Source organism: Hyaena hyaena, unplaced genomic scaffold, assembly GCF_003009895.1.
Source record: "Hyaena hyaena isolate Hyena2069 unplaced genomic scaffold, ASM300989v1 scaffold_116, whole genome shotgun sequence".
NCBI classification, from domain to species: domain Eukaryota; kingdom Metazoa; phylum Chordata; class Mammalia; order Carnivora; family Hyaenidae; genus Hyaena; species Hyaena hyaena.
In genome coordinates this window covers 573576-596219 of record NW_024080748.1, presented here as the reverse complement: position 1 = coordinate 596219, position 22644 = coordinate 573576, and the positions used below count along the sequence as shown (strand labels likewise).

At 53.1% G+C, this 22644-nt stretch overlaps 1 protein-coding gene across 4 annotated transcripts in view; it reads left to right on the top strand.

Annotated features, from left to right (window-relative positions):
- Positions 1-22351, top strand: part of ABCC8 (ATP binding cassette subfamily C member 8) — a 76816-nt gene extending 54465 nt beyond the window's left edge. For 3 of the 4 annotated variants that reach the window (XM_039236810.1, XM_039236809.1, XM_039236807.1), the window contains 22 exons: positions 478-513; positions 1221-1319; positions 2385-2469; positions 3125-3205; positions 5069-5206; positions 6651-6776; positions 7691-7790; positions 8022-8263; positions 8355-8521; positions 9647-9716; positions 10204-10361; positions 12073-12165; positions 16779-16881; positions 17436-17549; positions 17882-18002; positions 18156-18286; positions 19252-19330; positions 19539-19647; positions 20019-20122; positions 20896-21029; positions 21514-21576; positions 22109-22351. In XM_039236810.1, coding sequence (XP_039092741.1) covers positions 478-513; positions 1221-1319; positions 2385-2469; positions 3125-3205; positions 5069-5206; positions 6651-6776; positions 7691-7790; positions 8022-8263; positions 8355-8521; positions 9647-9716; positions 10204-10361; positions 12073-12165; positions 16779-16881; positions 17436-17549; positions 17882-18002; positions 18156-18286; positions 19252-19330; positions 19539-19647; positions 20019-20122; positions 20896-21029; positions 21514-21576; positions 22109-22246 — 2491 coding nt within the window. In that variant the 3' untranslated portion in view covers positions 22247-22351. The remainder of the gene's footprint in view (positions 1-477; positions 514-1220; positions 1320-2384; positions 2470-3124; positions 3206-5068; positions 5207-6650; positions 6777-7690; positions 7791-8021; positions 8264-8354; positions 8522-9646; positions 9717-10203; positions 10362-12072; positions 12166-16778; positions 16882-17435; positions 17550-17881; positions 18003-18155; positions 18287-19251; positions 19331-19538; positions 19648-20018; positions 20123-20895; positions 21030-21513; positions 21577-22108) is intronic. The other variant, XM_039236808.1, reaches the window with a different exon arrangement.
- The last annotated feature ends 293 nt before the right edge of the window (positions 22352-22644 follow it).

Here is a 22644-nt window from a genome sequence, read left to right as displayed (position 1 = left end):
TTCCCACGCACAAGCTGTGGGCCTGGCCTGGATCCTGCCAGACAGCCCTCCCTGCCCCAGCTGTTTCTGCAGCCATGTCTGCCTGAGACCCTAGTCTGTGCATTTGAGCCCTGATGCAAAGGCTGGGTCTGGAGCCACATGTTGGCCTTCACAGCCCTCTGACACAGGGTTCTCCCCAGCACACAAGATTGCACCAACTCTGCCTTTCCCTTATTCTCCCTCTCAAGTAGGGCCCTTTGGCCCTCCACACACCTCCCACACATACTGGGGATGCTACATGGGGTTAGGCAGAGAAGGGTCCCCCAGGATGGCCACGACCCACTCTACACCCCTCCGTGCAACATGTCATGGCTGCACTCCTAGTCACAGGAGCTATATAGGCACACTCATGCCGGGTTTGAGGGAGTTCAAACGTTTGTGGAGAAGATGGTCAACACACATGAGCCCTGAAACTGTGTCTTTTCTTCCCTGCTGCAGCCCAGAGCGGGAGACAGTGGCCGATTCGGATGTCAGGTACTGTGATCTGGAGCCTGCCTGTGGGCAGACTTCCTCGGAGGGGCTCCCAGGCCCGAGGGAGCCTCGGAACCCTTGAGGGCAGCCCCCCACGTCCCAGCCCTGCTGTAGGGAAGAGACCCAGGAGAGCTCTGTGCTCCATCAAATGGTTCAGAAGCCACTGCCCCCTCCATGCATCAAGGTGCTCACTTCACCAGATCACTTTCATCTGGTGGTCATATCCCACACCTCTCCCCCGCAGCCCAAACCTTTTTTTTTTCTGTCTTCTAAAACCATATCACACTAACTGTGGTTTCCTTAGTTCTGCTTTTTTAAAAACTTCCACTTGGAGAATTATCTGCTAACATCAAATCAAGTGATTTGAGGGCCACTCAAGGAAGAAGGAAATTAGGGGTCAAGTGTTTACTTGGTTTGGTTGCACTTCCAGCTCCTCCCAGTTCTGGGTAGAGAGTCAAGAAGAATAGACTGCAGGGGTGGGACAGGCTGCATGCAGGGCAGGGCAGGGGTGAGGTCCTATTTCCCCCAGTCTGCTAAGACCCAGTCACCCAAGCTTGCCTCAGGCCCTGGGGAAAGAGGGGCCACCAGGGGCCACCACAAAGCCGATTTCTGCCAAGTGCCCCTCCCCAGTCTAAACCATCTGCTTGATACCTGCCTCTGAGAATGAGCCCCTGAGAATGTCTCCCCTACTCCTGCCTGCTTTATTCCAGGAAGAGAGGCCCTGTGGCCTATGCTTCTCAGAAACCATGGCTACTAAATGCCACTGTGGAAGAGAATATCACCTTTGAGAGTCCCTTCAACAAACAACGGTAGAAGCCTCTTGGTGGGAGACGGGCTTGGGGGGAGGGGAGAAATTGGTCAAGAGCAGCCTTAGCCAGCCCTCCCCAGTGCCCAAGCCCTAGCCAGCTGCCCTGCCCCTCCATCAATTACCCACAACCAGCCATTCTGCTTTCCAAGATGCTTATCTGGATCCCAGCCTGTTCCGTATGGCCCATCTGGAAATGATCCAGATGTGCCCAGGCATCAGGGCAATCCAGCTCCTATATGTAGGAGGGCAGGGCAGGGGTGGGGAGAGTGCAGGGGAAGGGATATTGTGTGGAAGTCCCGATGCCTTCTCTTGAGGCTAATGGGAAAGCTTCCCATTCTTCCCTACCCCCCACTCTGCAGTTGATGCAATACTCCCTCCAATGATAATAATAATGGCTACCATCTATTGAGCTCTTAGGTGCGAGGTGCAGTGTTATGCTTTTTATATGCTTGATTTCCCCTAATGCTCACAACAACTCCAGTAGGCAGCTACTGTTATCACCACCAAGGCTCAGAAAAGCTAGGTAACTTACCCAAGGCCACCCAACCAATAAGTGACAGAAATGGTCTCAAATCCGAGGCTGCCTGACACCCCATTACATGTCACCAAGACACTCTGATGCCTCCATGCACCCTGGCTGGCCCCAGCTAAGGCTGGCCAGGAAAGTCTGAGAGGGACAGGCTGGACAAATATTTGATTGGCCATCATCATTACTGCCTAACCCAACCAGCAGTGATTTTTCCTGGCAGTGCCCCAAGTGTGGGCTCTGGCGGTAGCTTCTCCAACTGCACAGGGGCCTTGGGCCCCTCTTGTCATTTATGTGGTGTATTTGTTGCTATCCAATTTCATCCTTCAAATATTTAACTGGCCCCAAGACTCTGTGAGGTGCTGCCCTCAGCTCTTTTCAAGCTCACGTGGTGTTTGCTTACACCCAGACAGAAGGCCATTAAAGCCATTGCTCACCCTGAGCACAGCTGCCCAGAAGCTAATGACCCTCTGCAAGGGCTCAGGCCCAGCTCTGGCCAGGCTGATCAGCTGTGTCCGTCCCCACCCCCAACCACTCCAGGTACAAAATGGTCATCGAAGCCTGCTCCCTGCAGCCGGACATCGACATCCTGCCCCATGGAGATCAGACTCAGATTGGGGAACGGGTTAGTAGCAGCCTCTATGGGGTTTTTCCAAGGCTGGGGCCCTCAAGCTTCCCTGATCCCCGCCCATCACCACCAGCATGCCCTGAGGAGGAGGAGAGGAGGTAACTGGGAAATAAGAGAGGGTAAAGGTGGAAGAGCTGCCTGCAGTAAGGTCAGAATGATCTTGAACCCTGGGCTGCTGGTTGTCCTTGACAGGTTCGCAGCTTAGTGCCTTCCTAGGCTGGAGATGACAGCATCTCCTTCGTTTGTGCCTTGCATCTATAGGGTCCACATGATACTGTGCTAGGCCCAGGGTTATGTCCTTCATGTATGCGCTCCAGGTAGGACCCCTCCTCCATAAGCTTAGACAAATAGGATTCTCCCATGACAGCCCTCCTTATGTATGATTGACATCCCTATTTCCTCTGTCTTCATTGTCACTGGTCAGACGGTCTCTAGCACCTACTTGATGAATCTTCAAAGTCATGGGGATCGTGCTCCCCACTTCTGAATGAATTCAAAACATGTACAAGTTCCTCCTCTCTTTAAGGTGAGGAGGACAGAGAGGTGGGTAGAGCCAGGCTTCTGTGCCAAAGAGCTCACAGTCAAGTAAGGGCCAGGATGGTCTTTCCTGAAAGGCTATGAGAGCATAACCTTTCCTCTCGTTTGGCCACAGGGCATCAACCTATCTGGTGGCCAACGCCAGCGAATCAGTGTGGCCCGAGCCCTGTACCAGCACACCAATGTTGTCTTCTTGGTGAGTCCATTAGCTGGTTTCTCCCCTGTCTCTGGCTTCCTCCTTAGCTCACCACCTATGCACGCACACACACACACATACACACTCACACACACACCACCCAACCACCCCCCTTTCCAGGAGCAAACCTCTCCTGCCAGAGATTTTACCTAATCATGGATGGGGAAACTGAGGTAAGGGTAGTACACATGACCCACTGTGGACTTCACCTTGAACTCTGCAGTAGCCATGAGGGAAAAAGAGTCCTTCCTGTAGGACAGCCTCAACCTATCAGCACTTAGTTAGCCCTACTATGATAATGGCAGATACATGGAAGGTATGCTGTCACTTCCAATCCTGTTCTCAGAGCAGACATTGCTAATTGATCACAGCAGTAGCAATAGAAAATTCAATTTTATCAATGAATACAGTTCTGTGAACCCCCACATTAACTAGATACATTTCCCACAGAAATTTACCGGGGCCTCCAAATCCTTGTCAACACAGAACTCCAGGGAACCACTACCAATCGACCGTGAGATAAACTAATTAGCTGTCCCTGCCCGGTTTCATGCCAAGCTCTGTGTTAGGTGCCTTAGTTAATACTGAGGAATTCTGAGAGCCAGCCCTTCGCCTCAAAGATGTAGAGTCTAACTAGGACATAGAGCTCACTCACACTCAAGAGCCACAGCCCAGTTGAAAGCCAGACTGTGTAGCATAGTCCATGAGGAGCCTTGTTCAGGGAGACAACTGTGACGGCTGGAATAATCAGGGAGAGCTTTCTAGAAGAGTGAGTCAGGTAAACAGAAGAGGAAGGCCGTTTCCGTAGGGAGTCAGGAGAAGGATCCAGGTCTCTGATCTGGCTTTATTCTCTCTCCTGTCCCCAACACCCATACACGCTCTCCTGTAAACACACTTCAAAATGTAAAGGTCTGTAGTCTTTTTTACCATCCGACATAGCACTTTACAAAGTACTAGCTTATTCATGATCTTTTTTTTAATGTTATTTATTTTTGAGAGAAATGGAGAGAGAGACAGCACACAAGCAGGAAAGGGGCAGAGTAAGAGGGAGACACAGAATCCAAACAGGATCCAGGCTCTGAGCTGTCAGCACCGGGGCTTAAACTCACAGTGAGATCATGACCTGAGCTGAATTCAGTCGCTCAACTGACTGAGGCACCCAGGCACCCCTAGCTTATTCATTATCTTCTCTGAGCTTTAAACAACCTTGTTAGAAAGAAGTAAAGTGGTTATTTTAAATCATTTCAGCAAACGTGTATTAAGCTCCTGCTCTGTACCTGTCACAAGGGGTGTCAGTTCCTGGGGCCTCACAGGAGTGGACAAATAGCTATCACAACCAGAATTAAGAGGAGGGAGGGTTGGGCATGGAAGTCAAGAAAGGACACAGGAAGAGCTAGGATGGAGCACTGAAGGATGAGTAGGCGTTCACCAGGCAGACAAGAGGCAAAATAGCACTTCTGGCAGAGGAAACAGCATAGGTAAAAACCTGGAATGGCAAGGTCTCTGGAAACCTAGAGCACAGGGAGACTGGACAGGAGAAATAAGTGAGACCAGAAAGACAGACTGAGCTAGTAACAAAGGGCCTAAATCACCGTGCTAAGAAATTCAGACTTTGTAGGCAATGGGAAGCTATTGAACGTTCAAGAGTCAAGAAGTGCATGTGATTAAATTGAGAGCCATAACTGATAACTGCCTCATTTAAAATAAGGCATCTAAAGCCCAAAGAAGTAAAGTGTATTACCCAAGGCCTTTCAGCTAACTAGTGTCCATCCCTAGACCAGAGCTGGTACAACTCTGATGGTTTTTATACTTACTGTTACCCTTTCCTCCCACATTTGCCCCCACCTTCTCACCCCTGCCCAGGATGACCCCTTCTCAGCTCTGGATGTCCATCTGAGTGACCACCTGATGCAGGCCGGGATCCTTGAGCTGCTCCAGGATGACAAGAGAACAGTGGTCCTAGTGACCCACAAGCTACAGTACCTGCCACATGCAGACTGGGTGAGAGGCCACAAGGAGGCCAAGCTACGGAGGGCTGAGATGGGAGAGGCAGTAGGCCATCTTCAGAGGAGTCACTCAGTGTCTCCGTAGCAATTGCCCAGGGCCGCAGAGCAGAAAAGATCCACACTGGTTGGCTTCATGCAGCCTGGGTCCCTCCAGCAGATTCTGCACAGCCCAAGGGTTTCGTATCACCTACAGCTGCAGACTTTCCCATCCTCACCTGGGGCCCCTGTGGGTCCATGCAAGGCTGGCACCAAGGAGTCTCAGAAAGAAGCAGAGTCTCAATTCCTATCCTCTGTTTATGGCCCAGTTTGATGACTCATGCCCCTGGCCTTGGGACTGCCTATTTGGATGGGAGAGCCATCTTCCCACTCTCTGACCCACAGAGGGTTGGATGGATTCAAGTCAGAATCAGATGGAAATATGGAAACACACAATACAAGTAGTAGCAGAAGCTTCAATATTAGAATGCAATTTTGTGAGACCCCACATTAACCAAATTTCCATATTCCTCAATGTGTAGATCGCAGTTACTTTTCAATTAATTGGACAGCACTTAACACTTAAGGTGGAAATCATGGGGCTTTTAAAATCGGGATCCTGCCTGACTCCTATATAAATTTGCCTCTGAAAATTAAGAGCCTCCTTGAGCTTCAGATCTGTGCTCAATGGCCCTAGGTCTTTCTTCTGCATGTGATGAAATTCTCCCTCTAGTAAGAAAAATGAAAAACAAAAAATCCAGATTTAAAACAGGTGCAGAAGATCTGTGTCTGAGTGTCCATGGTGACCTTGGCAAGGCAGTTCAGGACAATCTTTAGTCCAAAGAAGGCTGTCACAGACATGCCTGGTCCCTTGAAGTGTCAGCAAATTGGATTCCCCAGCATCGCTTCCTGCAGCCCAGCACGGGCTCAGTAGGGGTAAGAGAACAGAGGTGAGTTTCTGAATTAATGCCAAGTGTCTATGAGTGTGAAACATTGAGTGTTTCAAATGAAATCAGTTTTGTTGATTTCAAAGAGGCATAGCCACACACACTTAGACCAAGAGGGGCTTTGTCAACCCCTGATGGAACTCACCAGCCCCGGCATCAGGAGGAACTAAAGGTAGCGTGCAATTAGCTGTTAAGTGTGGGAAAACAGCAGCCATGGATGGAATCCTTGCAAGGAATCAAGCTGGACCAGGATATGCTAATCGGCTCTGCAAACCCTCTTAGCAACCATGGGGCAAGCACTGAGAATTACCGTCCAGAAGTACCGATCTCTTAAACTTAGGAGTGTGTGTGTTGGTGAGGATTGGTTATCACTGCAGTGGGGAAGGCAGAGGCCAGTTGTGGTGGGAGAGAGGGTGTGTGCATGTCCGTCTCCGGACTCTTTAGTGAGGTAGAGGTGTGACCGCCACTCCCCTTTTCCATTCAGCCCCTGGGCCGGGTCTGTGTCTTCCTCTCCAGATCATTGCGATGAAGGATGGCACCATCCAGAGGGAGGGCACGCTCAAGGACTTCCAGAGGTCTGAGTGCCAGCTCTTTGAGCACTGGAAGACCCTCATGAACAGGCAAGACCAAGAGCTGGAGAAGGTGAGTATGTCCTAAGGGCCAGGCAGCCACCCTCTTTGGAGAAGATTCTGGTAGAATCTGAACACATAAAGGCCTCCCTTGCCCTCATTGCCCTAGGAACCACCCTACCCCCTTACCCCCCCACCCTCCGCCAAAAGGCAGATGTGAGAGCTGAGCATGAACTTCCTCCTACCCAAGGAGAGCCAGTACCTGTGCCAGCTACTCAGGGCAGAATCAGGTGGACACCTTCCCCTTATCCTGAAATAGTCAGAAACCATTTAGTTATAAATCTTCAGAGAATCAACTCAAACTGGCTAAGCAAAGAAAAACAGGGAGGAGTTAGGAATTTTGTGGCTCCCGAAACTAAAAAGTACCTGCTTCAGGTGAAGCTGGATCCAGGTAGTTAAACATTGTCGTCAGGAACCTGTTTCTCTCCCTCCTTGGCTCTGCTCGCCTCAGACGGGCTTCATTCTTGTGGTGGCAGGGAGAGCTATCAGTAGCCTTGGGCTTACATTCTCCCAGCTCAACACCTCTGCCAGTAAGAGAGTGCCTCTTTCACGACAGTTCAGCAGAGGTCCCTGGGCCGACTCTGCTTTGTCCACGTTGGCCATGGACCCACCCAGGGTTGTGGAGTGTGAGATTGGCCAATCCTGGGCCTCCTGCCCGCTTGTGGAGCCAGGGAGAATGATCAGCCCACCTGAGCCACAGAGACTAAGAATAGGGGGGAGATGGTCTCCCACAGGAATATTGGGGTACTTTTAGCTGATAAATGGGAGGGGTAAATTCTGCCAAGACTTATGTCCATCTGGACCCTTCCCCAGGTGGGGGCAGCCTGGAAACCTGACACTGGTCATGGCCCAGGGTGACTGCCTCCCACCCTCCCTTTTCCTTCCGCATATTCTAAGGACGTTGGCCAGGCCTCATCTGTCTTTCAGGAGACTGTCATGGAGAGAAAAGCCACTGAGCCACCTCAGGGTCTGCCCCGGGCCATGTCATCAAGAGACGGCCTCCTGCAAGATGAGGAAGAGGAGGAAGGTATGGACAGTGGGATTAGGAATGAAATCATGGCCTGAGGTCTGACTGACCATGGGGAGACTAAGGTTCGGGGATCTGGGGGTGGTGAGAGAGTGTGACCTTCATCAAATCCCTCTCCCTCGGTGTGCCTGTTTCCCCATCTGTAAGTGGGGATAACATGCCCCCCCCCCCGGTTCACCCTCAGAGGGATGTGAAATGGTAAGCCACAGAGGGGGTTCTTGTGGCCTGCAGAGGAGGCGGCGGAGAGTGAGGAGGAGGACAACCTGTCTTCAGTGCTGCACCAGCGTGCCAAGATCCCGTGGCGAGCCTGCGCCAAGTATCTGTCATCCGCCGGCATCCTGCTCCTGTCGCTGCTCGTCTTCTCCCAGCTGCTCAAGCACATGGTCTTGGTGGCCATTGACTACTGGCTGGCCAAGTGGACCGACAGCGCCCTGACCCTGAGCCCGGCAGCCAGGAACTGCTCCTTCAGCCAGGTGTGGCCGGCAGCCCCAGGGCAGGGGCTGGGGGGAGAGGGCTGAGCCGTGGACACCCCTGGGACCCCGCCTCATTCTCTGCCCGGCTCAGGAGTGCTCCCTCGACCAGACTGTCTATGCCATGGTGTTCACGGTGCTCTGCAGCCTGGGCATTGTGCTGTGCCTCGTCACATCTGTCACCGTAGAATGGACCGGGCTGAAGGTGGCCAAAAGTTTGCACCGCAGCCTGCTGAACCGGATCATCCTGGCTCCCATGAGGTACCCCTCTCTCCCCACTCCCACCATGTTGGGGCTATGGGTAAGCCACTGTTCTCTGAGCCTCTCCCCCGCCCTCCACCATCTGGGGCTATGGGCAAGTCACTGTTCTCTAAGCCTCAGTTCTCCCATCTATTAAATGGGGATATGCAACCTCCATCACAGGCTGCTGGGGGTGATGTAGGGAGACAGTGTGTGTAAAAGTGCCCTCCTCAGAGCAGAAAGCATAGGAAAACCAGCATTTCTTCAGCCACACAACGTGCTAGACATTTTATATGGTTAGCTCATCTAATTGTCACCACAGCCCTTCAAAGTGAGCATCTGCAGGCTCTGCGTAGATGTGAGTTTCCCTTCCCTAGACAGATGCCATCTGCCCATCTCCACCCACAGATTCAGCTCTCCCCCTGCACCCTCAGCCAGCCTGCAGGTTCTGACACTGGGGACACGGGGACATGTTTTAAAGGCTGCTTGGTAGGAAAGAGGTTTAAAGTGGTCACTGCCTAGTCGACTGGCTGATTCAGTCTTAAAGCACAACGGGCACACAGGTTATCTGGCCCCCGGTCAATACCGGACTCACCGTCTGACTACACTTTTTACTTTTCAGTCTCGTAAGGTGTCTGTGGTCCACAGACATGACCTCAAAGTTTACTTACCCTCTATTTGTCCCAACTCTGTGCTTCTGAAATCCTCTGGCTGGAGCTGGACTGATTCTGAATCACAGCCAGAGTGATGACAGGCAGAGTAGCCTTGCAGGGTCAGCCAGCTGACAGGCTGTCCCCAGGGCCCTGTTCCCTCTGGCAGATCATCCCCCTGGAGAAGACTGTTTGTCCCCGGGATAGCTGCTGAGTGAGTCAGGCTGAGCAAGCAGCTGAGGAAGGTGGCAATGGTCATACATGGGCTTGAGAGCCAGAGAGGTTAGTGAGGGGCCAGCACCCCTGTGGGCGGCTGCAGGAATTCTCAGGGACGCAGGCCAGATACCTGCAGACTTGCAAAGGCAACCGCCCCTGGAAAGCCAGACCCAGGGATGACTCCAGAGGCACTGAAATAAAAGAAATCACTACCCTCATTCAATAAACAGGAAGGAAATCAATAAACGAATGAGTAACTGTTCTTCTGCTTGCCTCTTAGGTTTTTTGAGACCACGCCCCTTGGAAGCATCCTGAATAGATTTTCAGCTGACTGTAACACCATCGACCAGGTACACAGGACCGTGACCCATTTCTCCAGTTCAGAGAGAGGCCAGGTCCCCAGGAGCTTTTCCTCTCTGGTGCTGGCTTCCCCAGATCTGGTGATGAGAGCCCTGTGGGAGGAACCCAATCTGATTATAATGCTGCCGCAGGACCTGGGGCTTCCCCTGTGAGATCTTCATGATAAGGCTCAGGGAAACCACATCCCTTTGGTTTCCACCCCCTGGCTCACTTGAGTAAGGTTCCGGCATATTCTAAACCAAGGTGACTGGCTTTGTGGAGAGTATTCACTTCGATTCTGCTTGTGTTCTTTATTTACCATCGTAGTAGATGGTGAGAAAACAAAGTCCTGATTCCTGTTCTCAGGGAGCCTACAGTGTAGCTGGAGAGATAAGACGTGTGCCTGTAATCATGTGAGAGAGCAAAACATGGCGGCAGGTAATGCACCGAAGAGAAACACCAAAACTCACCTCCCTCTCTCACCCTCCCCTCCGTCAGCACATCCCATCCACGCTGGAGTGCCTGAGCCGCTCCACCCTGCTGTGTGTCTCAGCCCTGGCTGTCATCTCCTATGTCACGCCTGTGTTCCTCGTAGCCCTCTTGCCTCTGGCCGTGGTGTGCTACTTCATCCAGAAGTACTTCCGGGTGGCATCCAGGTGATGGCAGCTTTGCCAGCCTCAGGGGAATGAGGTGGGAGGTGCTTTGCAATGGGCAGTTTGGTGCTCTTAGTAATTATCAAAAGTAATAGAGTCATATTCCCCCTGAAAAGGAAAATAGAAATGAAGGAAATAGAAATATTCATCTTCCACTATCCTGATGTAACCATCTGTCAGCACACACACACACACACACACACACACACACGCTGCCATTAATATTTCAAATATTTCTTCAGGAGATATGGTCAGAAATGGAATTGCTAGGTCAGGATGTACACACATGTTTATGCCCTTCAATCATTTTGTCAAAATGCTTCTCGGGAGGGTTCTATGAGTCCAGTGACCAGGCTGATTGCTGATACACGAAGTCAGGGGGCACCTGATGGGAGGGATCTTACGCCAACATGCATCCCAGCTCGCGGGGTCCAGAGTCTTGGCTTGAAACCTGGACTGGAGGAGGACTTTGACATTGATCATATTCTCCCCTGTGAGCCTTGGAGCCACACAGCCTTCTTTCCTACTCCACATTTTCTAAGAACATGTGCAAGAAGTTCTTTCTGGGAGTGATTCTGTTAAACTCATACATTCAAATAATTGTAGGAAAATTTTGAAAAAAATCTCTGGACTGGTGTTTATCAAACTGCCAGTTGCAACCTGTCAGTGGGTCATGAAATCAATATCATAGATCACAGCCAGCATTTTTTAAAAATGAAACTGGGCAGATAATAGCAGACCATATGCACTCGGTAACAGTTAAGTTTTGCTTCATAAAACCTTTCTGAGATCATGTAGGAGTGTGTGTATGTGCGCATGTGTGTATGTGTGCATGCACATGCGTGTTCACGCACACACGCTGAGGTTACGTACTTTCCCAAGTGCACAGAGTTGATTAGTAACTGGAGTCAAAATACTGGTTATCAATAAAAATGAGTAAATTTAGATACATTTGGACCACCATTGCCTCGCCCACAAAAATCAAGATCTGGAAGCTGGATGACCTAGACTCTCCTGGCACCCATGAGGCGCACGTTGATAGTCACAAATCACAGTGGCTTTTTAAACACTGTACAAGCTGTTTTACCAAGTCCATTTCTTCTGCCAGAGAAACCACCCTGCTCCCCTGGCATCCACCCTGCCCTGGGGACAGTCTGTCTAGGAAAGCTGCTTCCTTCATCCCAACCTGGCCTCCCTGGCACTAATGTGCTTGCAAAGGTACAGCTGTGAGGAGCAGGAGGCGTTCTGTTGCCTTGGAAACCTCTGGCCTTTCCCCCTCAAGGAGCTTTTTAGATACTGGCCTGTGTTGTGCAAAACCTGTTGTGGTTACTGGGGAGGCGATGGAAGGCTTTCAGTTGGGTCTTTCAGTTCCTTTCACGAGCCGTCTCAAGGTTCAAGTTGCTCACCTGTGGAAAGGAGCCAACAGTGCCCGAGCAGCCTTACTGCATGGAGAGTGAGGCTGTGCAGCGGGGCAGGGACAGTGAGGTAGATGATGCCTGGGTGGCAGTAACTGCACCGGTATGCTGTTTAAGCATTTTACACAGCAGCTTGCTGGGGGTGGTACCACTGTCTTCCCTCTTTACGGGTAAGGCACTGAGATCTGAGCAGGCAAAGCCATTTGCCCAACTAGTGGTTGGGGGTGGAGCTAGGATTCAGATCCAGGCTGAGCCCAGGGAGCCGCCCTCCTAACCATTCTGCACCCTCCCCTGCACAGGGACCTGCAGCAGCTCGATGACACCACCCAGCTCCCCCTGCTCTCCCACTTTGCCGAAACCGTGGAAGGCCTCACCACCATCCGGGCCTTCAGGTACCAGATTTACCCCAAGGTGGGGGGCGGGTGGAGGTGGAGCCAGAGCCACAAGTCATGTGATTTAGTTCTCAGGGCTCGGCTTAGGAAGGCCCAGGACACATGTCTCCCAACCCCTCCTCAGGCCACGAGGCCCAGATGATGTCCACCAGAGGGGTCAGGTCTAGTAGGCTCCACTGTATGATCCAGAGAGGAAAAGCTCAGCCCTGCAGCCAAGTCCAGAGCCTCTGTGAACTAAGGCAGGATATGAGGAGAAACAAGGCTGGGACATATCCTCACATAACAATGCTATTAAATGTTTGTACATCATGTGGGCCGGCCCTGAGGCCATCTTTTGAGAATCTCCTGTAACTCAAACACTATGCTAAGTACTTTATATGCCAATCTCATTCATTCTGCACTATAATCCAAGGCAGTTAGCATGCTTATTCCCATTTCCCAGATAAGGAAATTGAGGCTCAGAGATGTTATATAACCACTCTGTGTGAGGTCCCATAAAGCCCATACTTGAACCTTGCTCATTCATTCAATAAACATTTACTGAGCTAAAACCCATGCCAGGCACTGAAAAGACAGAGATGAGTCAGAGATGAGCCCCTGCCCTGGAGGTGTTTACAATCCAGGATTATCAATATAAACAATTAAATTTAGATACATTTTGACCACCATTACCTTGCCCACAAGAACTAAGATCCGGATGCTGAACGACCTAGAATCTCCTGGCACCCATGAGGAGTATGTTGATATTCACAAATCACAGTGGCTTTTTTTTTTTTAACGTTTATTTATTTTTGAGAGAGAGAGAAAGAGCAAGCACAAGTGGCAGAGGGGTAGAGAGAGAGGAGACACAGAATCCGAAGCAGGCTCCAGGCTCCGAGCTGCCAGCACAGAGCCCGATGCGGGGCTCAAACTCATGAACCGCAAGATCATGACCTGAGCCAAAGTCAGATGCTTAACTGACTAAGCCACCCAGGCACCCTCTACAGTGGCTTTTTATTTTTATTTTTATTATTTTTTTATGTTTACTTAGGTTTTTTTCTTAGTTTATTGTCAAATTGGTTTCCATATAACACCCAGTGCTCATCCCAACAAGTGCCCTCCTCCATGCCCATCACTCCCCTTCCCCTCTCCCCTACCCCCAAAATATTTATTTAGTTTTGAGAGAGAGAGACACAGAGTGTGAGTGGGAGAGGGTCAGAGAGAGAGGGAGACATGGAATCTGAAACAGGGTCCAGGCTCGGAGCTGTCAGCAGAGAGCACGATGCAGGGCTCGAACCCACGAACCATGAGATCATGACCTGAGGTGAAGTCAGACACTTACTTAACCGACTGAGCCCCCCAGGCGCCCCTACAATGGTTTTTTAAACACTGTAAACCTGTTTTACAAAGTTCTGGCCAGGAGAAACCCATGGGGCAGGTATTCTGAAAGAAAGGAGAACACAAACTGTGGGGATAGAGGAAGGCAGTCATGGAAGCTTCATAGAGGAGATATCATTGTCATTGGAGCTAGTATCAAAAGGTAGATAAAAGCTCACCAAGCTGGAGGAATTCTCCCCCCAACTTCAGTGCCCCTCCTGCGCACCCCAACTCACGATGTTGGGCTAGACAGGAGTGTCTGAGTCTGCCTGGGGACTGGAGGGGGCTATTGGGCCCTGCCCCAGCCTCTGTGTGATGCATTAGGGCATCTCTCCTCCAGGCCGACAGGCCAGAGACCCCTAACCCAGAGAGTTGGACTCTGGTCTCTAAGCCTCACCAGAGAGTGATTCCAGGTTATTTTTAGGATGGCACAGCTGTGCAGGGTGTGACATTAACCATGCGACACCAAGTCCCCTGTCCACGAGTAACCCTAGGGCTCAAGGAGCAGCCAAGAGGATCAGAGTGGCTTGCGTCTCCTCCCTCTAAGCCCCAAAGCCCTAGGAGAGAGGTCCAGGCCTCCAGTACACCACTGGAGGCCCCATTCACGCCCTGGGACATCTGGGGCCAGTGACAGGTCCTCTGCGGGGTCTTATCTGAGTAAAGGAAAGCAAAGCAGAACTCTGCCTGGCCTTGGCTCTGCTCCCTGCACATCCTCTGCCCCTGTACAAGCCTGTGATGTCTTCCACACAGAAGCCCCTGGAAACCTGGTGGGACTCCAAGGTCTCCTCCAAGCCCCCTTCCCATCTCGAGCCTACACTTCCCCAGTTCCTTTGACTTCCAGGGCCCCCAACACCTCTGGACCTGGCCTCTTCTCAGTCTTAGTAAAAGGCGAAAGATTTATACGATCTGAAGAGAAACCAGAGTATTCTTCTCAGTCTTAGTAATGTTCCTCTTACACATGATGTCCCGGAGGACTTTGAGCTGAGCCAGGGACAGAGAGACTGTAACTTTCCTCAAGAGGGCCAGACCCTTTCAGAATCTGAGCGGGTCCAGCAGTTGCAGACCCAGCCTACCCTCCGCAGAGGAACTGCCACCAAGTGAGGCCCCCCACACCCTACATGGACACAGCGGGTGGTTTTTCCATTTGAATGAAGGACTTAGTAGTCATCCCTGGAGGTGTTCAGTTCATTGGCTTTTGCCCAGCAGCCTGCCCCGTTGAGAGCTAACTAGCATTTATTGATTGTGCGTTTAGCACATGCCAGGCACTGTGCTGAGTGCTGTGTGTGGATTATTGCATTTCATCCTCACAAGAGCCCCCATGACATACATACGAGCAGCCACGTTGGACAGACGAGGTTGAGTAACCCACCTGAGGCCACACACAAGGTGAGAGCCAGTGCTAGGCTTGGAGCCCAGGCCTGTTGGAACTTCTGGTTGTTCTAGGAGAAAAAAGTTTGCTTTTCCCAAAAAAAGTTTCAAGAGTTCCTAGCCCCGGACTCAGTGCTGGGCTCAGATATTGTTTCAGTCCAGGAAGGAACTATTCCTATCCCCATTTTACTCATGAGGAAACTGAGTCTCAGTCCTGACACACAGCTAGTAAGTAAGAATGCTCAGAAGCCAACGTGGGTGTGCATGGCCCCAAGCTGGGACTCTGTCCACATTCCTCACACTGGCACACACCTGCATCTGCATCTCCCACACACCCTCACACACCCCTCAGGCTCTCCTGTCACACACACACACACACACACACACGCACACGCACAGGCACACAGACACCCTCAGCGCGCACTCAGTCACACCCTTCAGACATGGGTGGCAGTTGCCTCAGCGGCCTTACCCATCCCCACACCGGCCCCCCTGGCTGTGCGATCATATATTCTCTCACACCTCAGAGACTCACTCTGCTCTCCTCAGATGCATAATTCGGGCACAGCCCCTCCACCCAGAAATAATCAAAGCAGAACAAACACCATCCAGGAGTGAAAAGCAAATGCCAGTAAGACTTGTTTTGAGTCGTTCTGAGTCCCCTCAGTTGTTTCCTTGAGACCAGTGCTAAGAAGGCTTCCATTCCTTCCTTTGCTCATGATTAAACAAGTGCTCTGCTCCCTCCCTTGGGCCTGGCCAAGCCAGCCAAGTGTGAGGGGGTGTTCAGGGAGAGTGAGGACTGGAACCCAAACTGGTCAGAGAGAAGAAGCAGGTCCATTTGAAGTAACGTGATGATGGCACAAAGGCAGGAAAGAAGCCTCCAGAGTTACTTGTACAGAGAGATCCCATTTACCTTAGAGGGTCAGGGAAGGTTCCATGCATTCATTCGCCAAGTATTTATTGACAGTGCCAGGTGCTGGGGATGCACTGGTGAACAAAACAGCCATGGGCTCCAGTCTCATGGAGTTTAGTCTCATGTGGGAGATAAGCAGCTAGAGAAATGAATATATGATCAGAGATTATGAAACAAACAGGCTGCAGAGATGGAGAACAATAGGCCAGGAAAGGCCACCCAGAGGAGGTACTAGTTAAAGCCTGAATGCTGAGAGGAGTCAGCCTTGTGAAGAGCAGAGGAGAAAGCATTCTGGGCAGGGGGAGCAGCATGTACAAAGGCCCTGGGGTGGGGAAGACCTCGGCATTATCGCAAAACTGAGAAAGGGCAAGTAATAAGTTACTTTATTGTAATTTCTGTGGTTGCAATTCAGTGAGCAAGGGAATTTGTGGCAAGGAAAGACGCTAGGTTGGCAGGAGCCAGGTCACACAGGCTCCTGGCCAAGGAGGTGGTTCTTTAGCCTCAAAACCATTGATATTCTAAGCGGGGGAGAGATGGTATGCAATTTATGATTTACAAAGATGATGCTGGCCGCTGTGTACAGAGTAGACTGTGGGGAAATAGCAGGCGGACCTATGAGGAAACAAGCAGGGAGAGGGGGCAGGCAGAGACGAGGGCTATTTTGGAGGTAGAAATTAGACATCTTGTGGAAGGATTGGATGTGAATCCAGGCAATTCCTTTGTTTCTGGCCTGAACAGCTAGATGGGCAGAGGTGCTTTTTACGGTAATAGGGACGCTCTGGAGAGAATGGGTTTTGGGGTGAGAATAGGAGTTTGAAGGAGGAAGGAGGTAGCAAGGAGCTGGGGGGAGGGGGCAGTCCAGAGAGGAATGGCATACATAAGGTCAGACATGGCATATCTACTGGCTGTTTCTCTGTAAGTGAGGAGAGGCCTGGGGGCCAAGCAGACCCTCAGACCCTCCTCATCCTCCCTCCAGGTATGAGGCTAGGTTCCAGCAGAAGCTCCTTGAGTACACAGACTCCAACAACATTGCCTCCCTCTTCCTCACCGCTGCCAACAGATGGCTAGAAGTCCGCATGGCAAGTGCCACCCACCCTGGGCCCTGGGCCCTGGGAAAGGGGCCTCTGATTGGGTGGTGGAGCCAGAGCAAGGCCAGACATGGAGCAGAGGGCAAGATAGAAGATAGAACACCAGCTTGTGTGTGCATGCAGGGTGGACACCGAGCCCTCCTGCTCCCCAAGCCCGGGTAGCCCTACTTGTGTCTGGCCTGAGCTTCCTCTTCCCCGTCATTACCTGGGGGCTTGTGTACCTGGGGTGTGTGCCAGTAGCCAGAACATTTGTGTGTTTAAGTGTGATGAGTGTGTGTCTGAAGTGGCTCGTACGACCTGTGTGGGCCAGCCTGTCAGGCATGTGCATATGAGTGGGGGGAGCAGCATAAGCTGTGCGCACACATTATCTCCTGGGGCTCCAGCCTTCAAGGCCTCTTGAGTGTCTGATGATGTGCAGGTGTGTAGCTGGGCTTGGCTAGAGTCTCTGCTGAGCTGCTCTCTGCTCTGAAGGGAGTGAGGTGGGGGCGGGGGGACACTATGGCTTCAACCCCTGAGGGCGCATGCCAGCTCTCCTCCCTTCACAGGAGTACATTGGTGCATGTGTGGTCCTCATCGCGGCCGTGACCTCCATCTCCAACTCCCTGCACAGGGACCTCTCCGCTGGCCTGGTGGGCCTGGGCCTTACTTATGCCCTAATGGTGAGTGGCAGCAGACTAGGGCAGGGGAGGGCTCAGATGCCAGCACTCGGGCAATCTCAGGCACCTTCCCCAACTCAGACACCCTCCAGGTCTTAGCACAAGCTCCTCTGAGTCTGATGCAGGAGGGACCACGTGGGCAAGAGGGCTAACCCAGGGCTGGGGCCCAGACAGGTAGGGTATAAGGATCCACACTCATTGTAACCCTCCCGTGCCTTCAGGGGGGGCTGCCCTGAACAGCTAGCAGAAAGCATGGAGAACCTTTGGCCCCTCAGCTGTAAGAAGAGCCATCCTGGTGGCCAGGGTTGAACCAAGTGATCACGGACTCCCCACAGGTCTCCAACTACCTCAACTGGATGGTGAGGAACCTGGCGGACATGGAGATCCAGCTTGGGGCTGTGAAACGCATCCATGGGCTCCTGAAAACCGAAGCGGAGAGCTATGAGGGGCTGCTAGGTGAGGGGCCAGGGAGGAGGGCATGCCAGGGAAGAGTCCCGAGGAGGAGCGTGTCTGGCTCGAGGAGGCCACGAGCCAGGCTGGGGTAGGGTGGCCCCACTGCGTACCAGCTGTGGCTCACATGTGCTGCCTGACCCCCGGCCCGGCCCCCAGCACCCTCGCTGATCCCGAAGAACTGGCCAGACCAAGGGAAGATCCAGATCCAGAACCTGAGTGTGCGCTATGACAGCTCCCTGAAGCCAGTGCTGAAGCATGTCAATGCCCTCATCTCCCCAGGACAGAAGGTCAGTGGGCTGCCAGGACTTAGGGCTGCTTAGCCTCACAGAGTCATCTCATCACCCTCCAGGGCCTTCCAGGGCTCACACCCAGTCAGACACCCCAGCCTCCCGCCTGGGCCCCTCACACTGACAAGGCTCAGCCCACCTTTCCCCCACTCCCTCTTCCCTTCTCCTTCTGCTGCCCTCACCCGCCAAGGACATGGACACCCCAGCACCCCCTGGCTTAAAGGGCTTTTGTCAGGGCCCCCCTGCAAATGGTCAGGGGCTCTCCCAGCGAGCTGCCCTCTGTGTTTCAGAGCAGGTCATAGGGGTAGAGAGTGAGGCCACACTTGTCCGGGGAGGGAGCCCTTGCCTGGCACTCTGTCCCAAATCTCTGATTCCCTCCTCGCTCCTCCTCTGCTCTGACTCTACCCCTCTCCTTCTGTCTCTTTGTCTCTCTCTCTGTCCTTGGCTGTGACTGTCCATCTCATTGTCTCTGACCTTTAGGTGTACCTCTGTCCCTGCCTCTGGCTCTTCCCATCTGTCCCTGCCTCTCTCGTCCTTCTCTGCACCATCTCTATCTTTATACTCATCCCTTATTGTCATTTCTGTTGTTACACATGGGCCGGGAAGCAAGGGGGTCAGAGATGACTGCAGTTTCAGGTGGGGCACCCAGATTCATCCCCGCACACCACACTCAGCCACCCCCGTGCCTCCTACCAGACCCGTGCACTCAGAGTTCGCCCCAGTGCCCCCCGCAACTCCCCTGCAGCCACATACCAGGCGCAGCAAGTCCCACACCTGAGCCCGGGAAAATGGTCCCGTCCCTGTGGGAGGCCCCTCCGGACCCGCTGCAGGAAGCAAGCCCGAACCCAGGGCCCAGCCCTGGCCAAAAAGAAGCTGGTCAGAAAGCCAGGACAGAAGAGACGCTGTGACCTCCAGTGCCTGCATACCCCCAGAGCTACTCACAGCGTACCTGCTCCTCTCTCCAGATTGGGATCTGTGGCCGCACAGGCAGTGGGAAGTCCTCCTTCTCTCTCGCCTTCTTCCGCATGGTGGACATGTTCGAAGGTGAGATGTATGACGGGCACCCCATGTGTACCCACAGCCACCAGATGGGACCTCAGTCCTGATGTATGGTCAGATGTCACAGGAGGCTCAGCAATCACTGCCTCCCCGTGCATCGTCAGTGGGACCCACATCCCAGGCTGAACCTGTCTCCAGCACCACCAGCTCCCTCACTCCCTGGTGCCTCACCTGAGACACTTTCCCCACACAGGGCGAATCATCATTGATGGCATTGACATCGCCAAACTGCCGCTGCACACCCTGCGCTCACGCCTCTCTATCATCCTGCAGGACCCTGTCCTCTTCAGTGGCACCATCCGGTGAGCGCCACCACTCCACCAAGCCCACCCCAGGCCCCGGCACCTCGGATCTAGAGCATAAAGAGGAGAGGGGTGGGCGAGGCCAGGAGCTCTCAGCTGGGCACCCTGGGCAGGAAGCCCTGCTCAGGCTCTGGGCACTATGGGCTGACCTGGTCCCTCACAGTTTTACCCTTGTGTTGCTCTCCTTCCTGTTAGGCCTAGGCAGGCACTAGTAGGGGTAGCTCAACCCTCAGGTTCGGAATGCTCTCCTCCACCCCCTCACCAGCTTGCTGCCCCCTGCGGGCCAGGCCCCCGAGGCTCTCTGCCATTCCCCAGGGACAGAGCCAGACCCCTGCTCCCTTCCCAAGGGGACTTTCTGTGCCACCCTCCAGATTTAACCTGGACCCGGAGAAGAAGTGCTCTGACAGCACGCTGTGGGAGGCCCTGGAAATAGCCCAGCTGAAGCTGGTGGTGAAGGCACTGCCGGGAGGCCTGGGTAACTATTCATGCGGGAGCAGCCGGTCGGCACTCAAGGACGTCTGGAAGGGCTAGGAGGCAAAACCACACCCGTGTTTACGGTTTGCCCAGAGTTTAGTCTGGGGTCTGGCAGTTTTACCTTTTAGCTTACGGGAGCTCAGAGAGGTCAAGCGAGTTGTCCCAGGCCACACAACTGGTCAATTCAGGGGCTAGCTCCTCCCGAAGGGCCAGTGGGGACAGCTGTGAGACACAGCTCGCAAGTTCATCCTATCATGGCAGTGCATTCAGCCATGCCCCGCCTGTCCACCTGCCTGCCCAGTCCTGCCCCAAGGAAGGAGAGGACAGGCTGGGAAATCACAGGTACAGGTCACTCTTCAAGGCTGCAGGGAAGACCCTGCTCCCACCCCGGAGGTCAGCAGAGCCTTGGTGTGTGCGCTACAGCCCCTGGGGCAGTGGGGGCTGGCCAAGCCTTGGCTTCAGAGACTCACCCCACCAATGCCCACACACCTGCAGCACATACATACACACTCAGTGCACACACCCCTCCTGGAACTGCCTGGGGCCACAGCAGTCACCTGCAGAAGGAGCTCTTCTCTTTGTAATCCATGCAGAGAGCATCTGTGTCGTTGGGTAAGGCGCAGCAACCCTGCACACACCTGTCCTCATGACACATGCCTGCCTTTCCACCCTGGACATACATTTTCTTACATCCCCTAAGCCATGCCGTCTACTAAACTCCCAATGCAAGATTAACTCAGCCCTGCTCCTCGGCCCACCCGGGGCTGTTTTCAGATGCCATCATCACAGAAGGCGGGGAGAATTTCAGCCAGGGCCAGAGGCAACTGTTCTGCCTGGCTCGGGCCTTCGTGAGGAAGACCAGCATCTTCATCATGGACGAGGCCACGGCTTCCATCGACATGGCCACGGTCGGTCCTGAGCACATAAATGGGGTGGGGTCTTGGAGGATTTCATGGGGTGTTAGGGTGAAATGTGCAGAAAGTGGTTGTGAAGCTCGAGTTGTCTTTAACATCGAGGGCCATTTGTGGCAGAAAAGGCAAATGACTAGGGGGCCCTGATTCTAGCAAGTCTTGAGGCATGTCTATAGCATATGTACCCCCAGGCTGCACACAGACCCACAGAGACTGCACACTCCTCACCCTCCACACAGGCCAGCCAGACATACTCACAGCACCCATCCATGCACAGAGCTGAGCGCCCCACAGGCTGAGCCTGGCTCCTGAATGCTAGAACTTGGTTGGTCCTATGGAGACAAGGACTAGACAGAGGGAGTGGTGGGCTACTGGGGTCACATGGGAGCTGGACCACAAGCCTGGGCCCCACACCCCCAAAGCCAGGCCAGACCCCATCCCCTAGACAGATGACCCAACAGTTGTCACTCGCACCTGGCAGGAAAACATCCTCCAGAAGGTGGTGATGACAGCCTTCGCAGACCGCACTGTGGTGACCATCGCGGTAAGGGGCCCCTTGTTGGGGTTTTGGGAAACCACCAGAGAGAGGACTGGCCTCTTGAGGCTGCCATCCAAGGGCAGCCACTGGGCAAACCCCAGGCCTGGTAATGAAGAGAGGACCCTGGAGCGATGCAGAGCAAAGAGTCCGGAGGGTTTGTGGGGAAACTGCATTGCAGGATGTGAGGTGTGGGAGGCCTTGCACCTGTGCTTTCTCAGATCCTCTCTCTTTCTCCAGGTGCCAAAGCCCCGTGGGCTAGGGTAGGGCTACTGCTCCATAGGAAGTGGAGGATGGGGTTTGGGGCAATCCCTGAGTCCTGAAGCCTGGAGGAGAGGGCAGAGCTGAGATTTGCTAAGGGGAGAGGGTGTCATTAGTAGACAGAGGGTTGGAGTCGCAGTCACCCCAGGAAAAGGCAGTGGCCACAGAGATGGGACATTCCATCCACATGCCTCCCCCTCCAAACTGCCAGAGGGATACTCTCAGCTGCCCCTTCTTTGCCACCCCCCCACCCTGACCAGCCTCCTCCTGCTCCAACCAGCACCGTGTGCACACCATCCTGAGTGCAGACCTGGTGATTGTCCTGAAACGTGGTGCCATCCTTGAGTTCGACGAGCCAGAGAAGCTGCTCAGCCGGAAGGACAGTGTCTTTGCCTCTTTTGTCCGTGCAGACAAGTGACCTGCTGGAGCCCAAGTGCCGCCCCATAGCCTGCCTGCCCCTGCCTCCTGCCTGGGCTTTCTCGCTGTACAATCAGTTGTAAATAAAGAGATTGGTTATTTCCTACCGGAGGCCTTGGGTCTGATGGCCAGGAACCAGGGTGGCCTGGGGGCCAGTGTAGCCAGCCTGCCTGGCATCAGGCAGACCTGAAGCTGTGTCAGTGTGGGCAGAAGTGTATTTCCTTATCTGTTAAATGAAGTACTAGTCTGCTCAAGCTGCCATAACAAAATAGCAGACTAGGAGACTTAATCAGCAAAAGGTTATTTCTGACAGTTCTGGAGCCTGGAAGTCCAAGATCAAGGTGTCATACGTTTGCTTTCTCCTGAGGATCTAGTTACCTCTGCACAGGTCCTGTGACC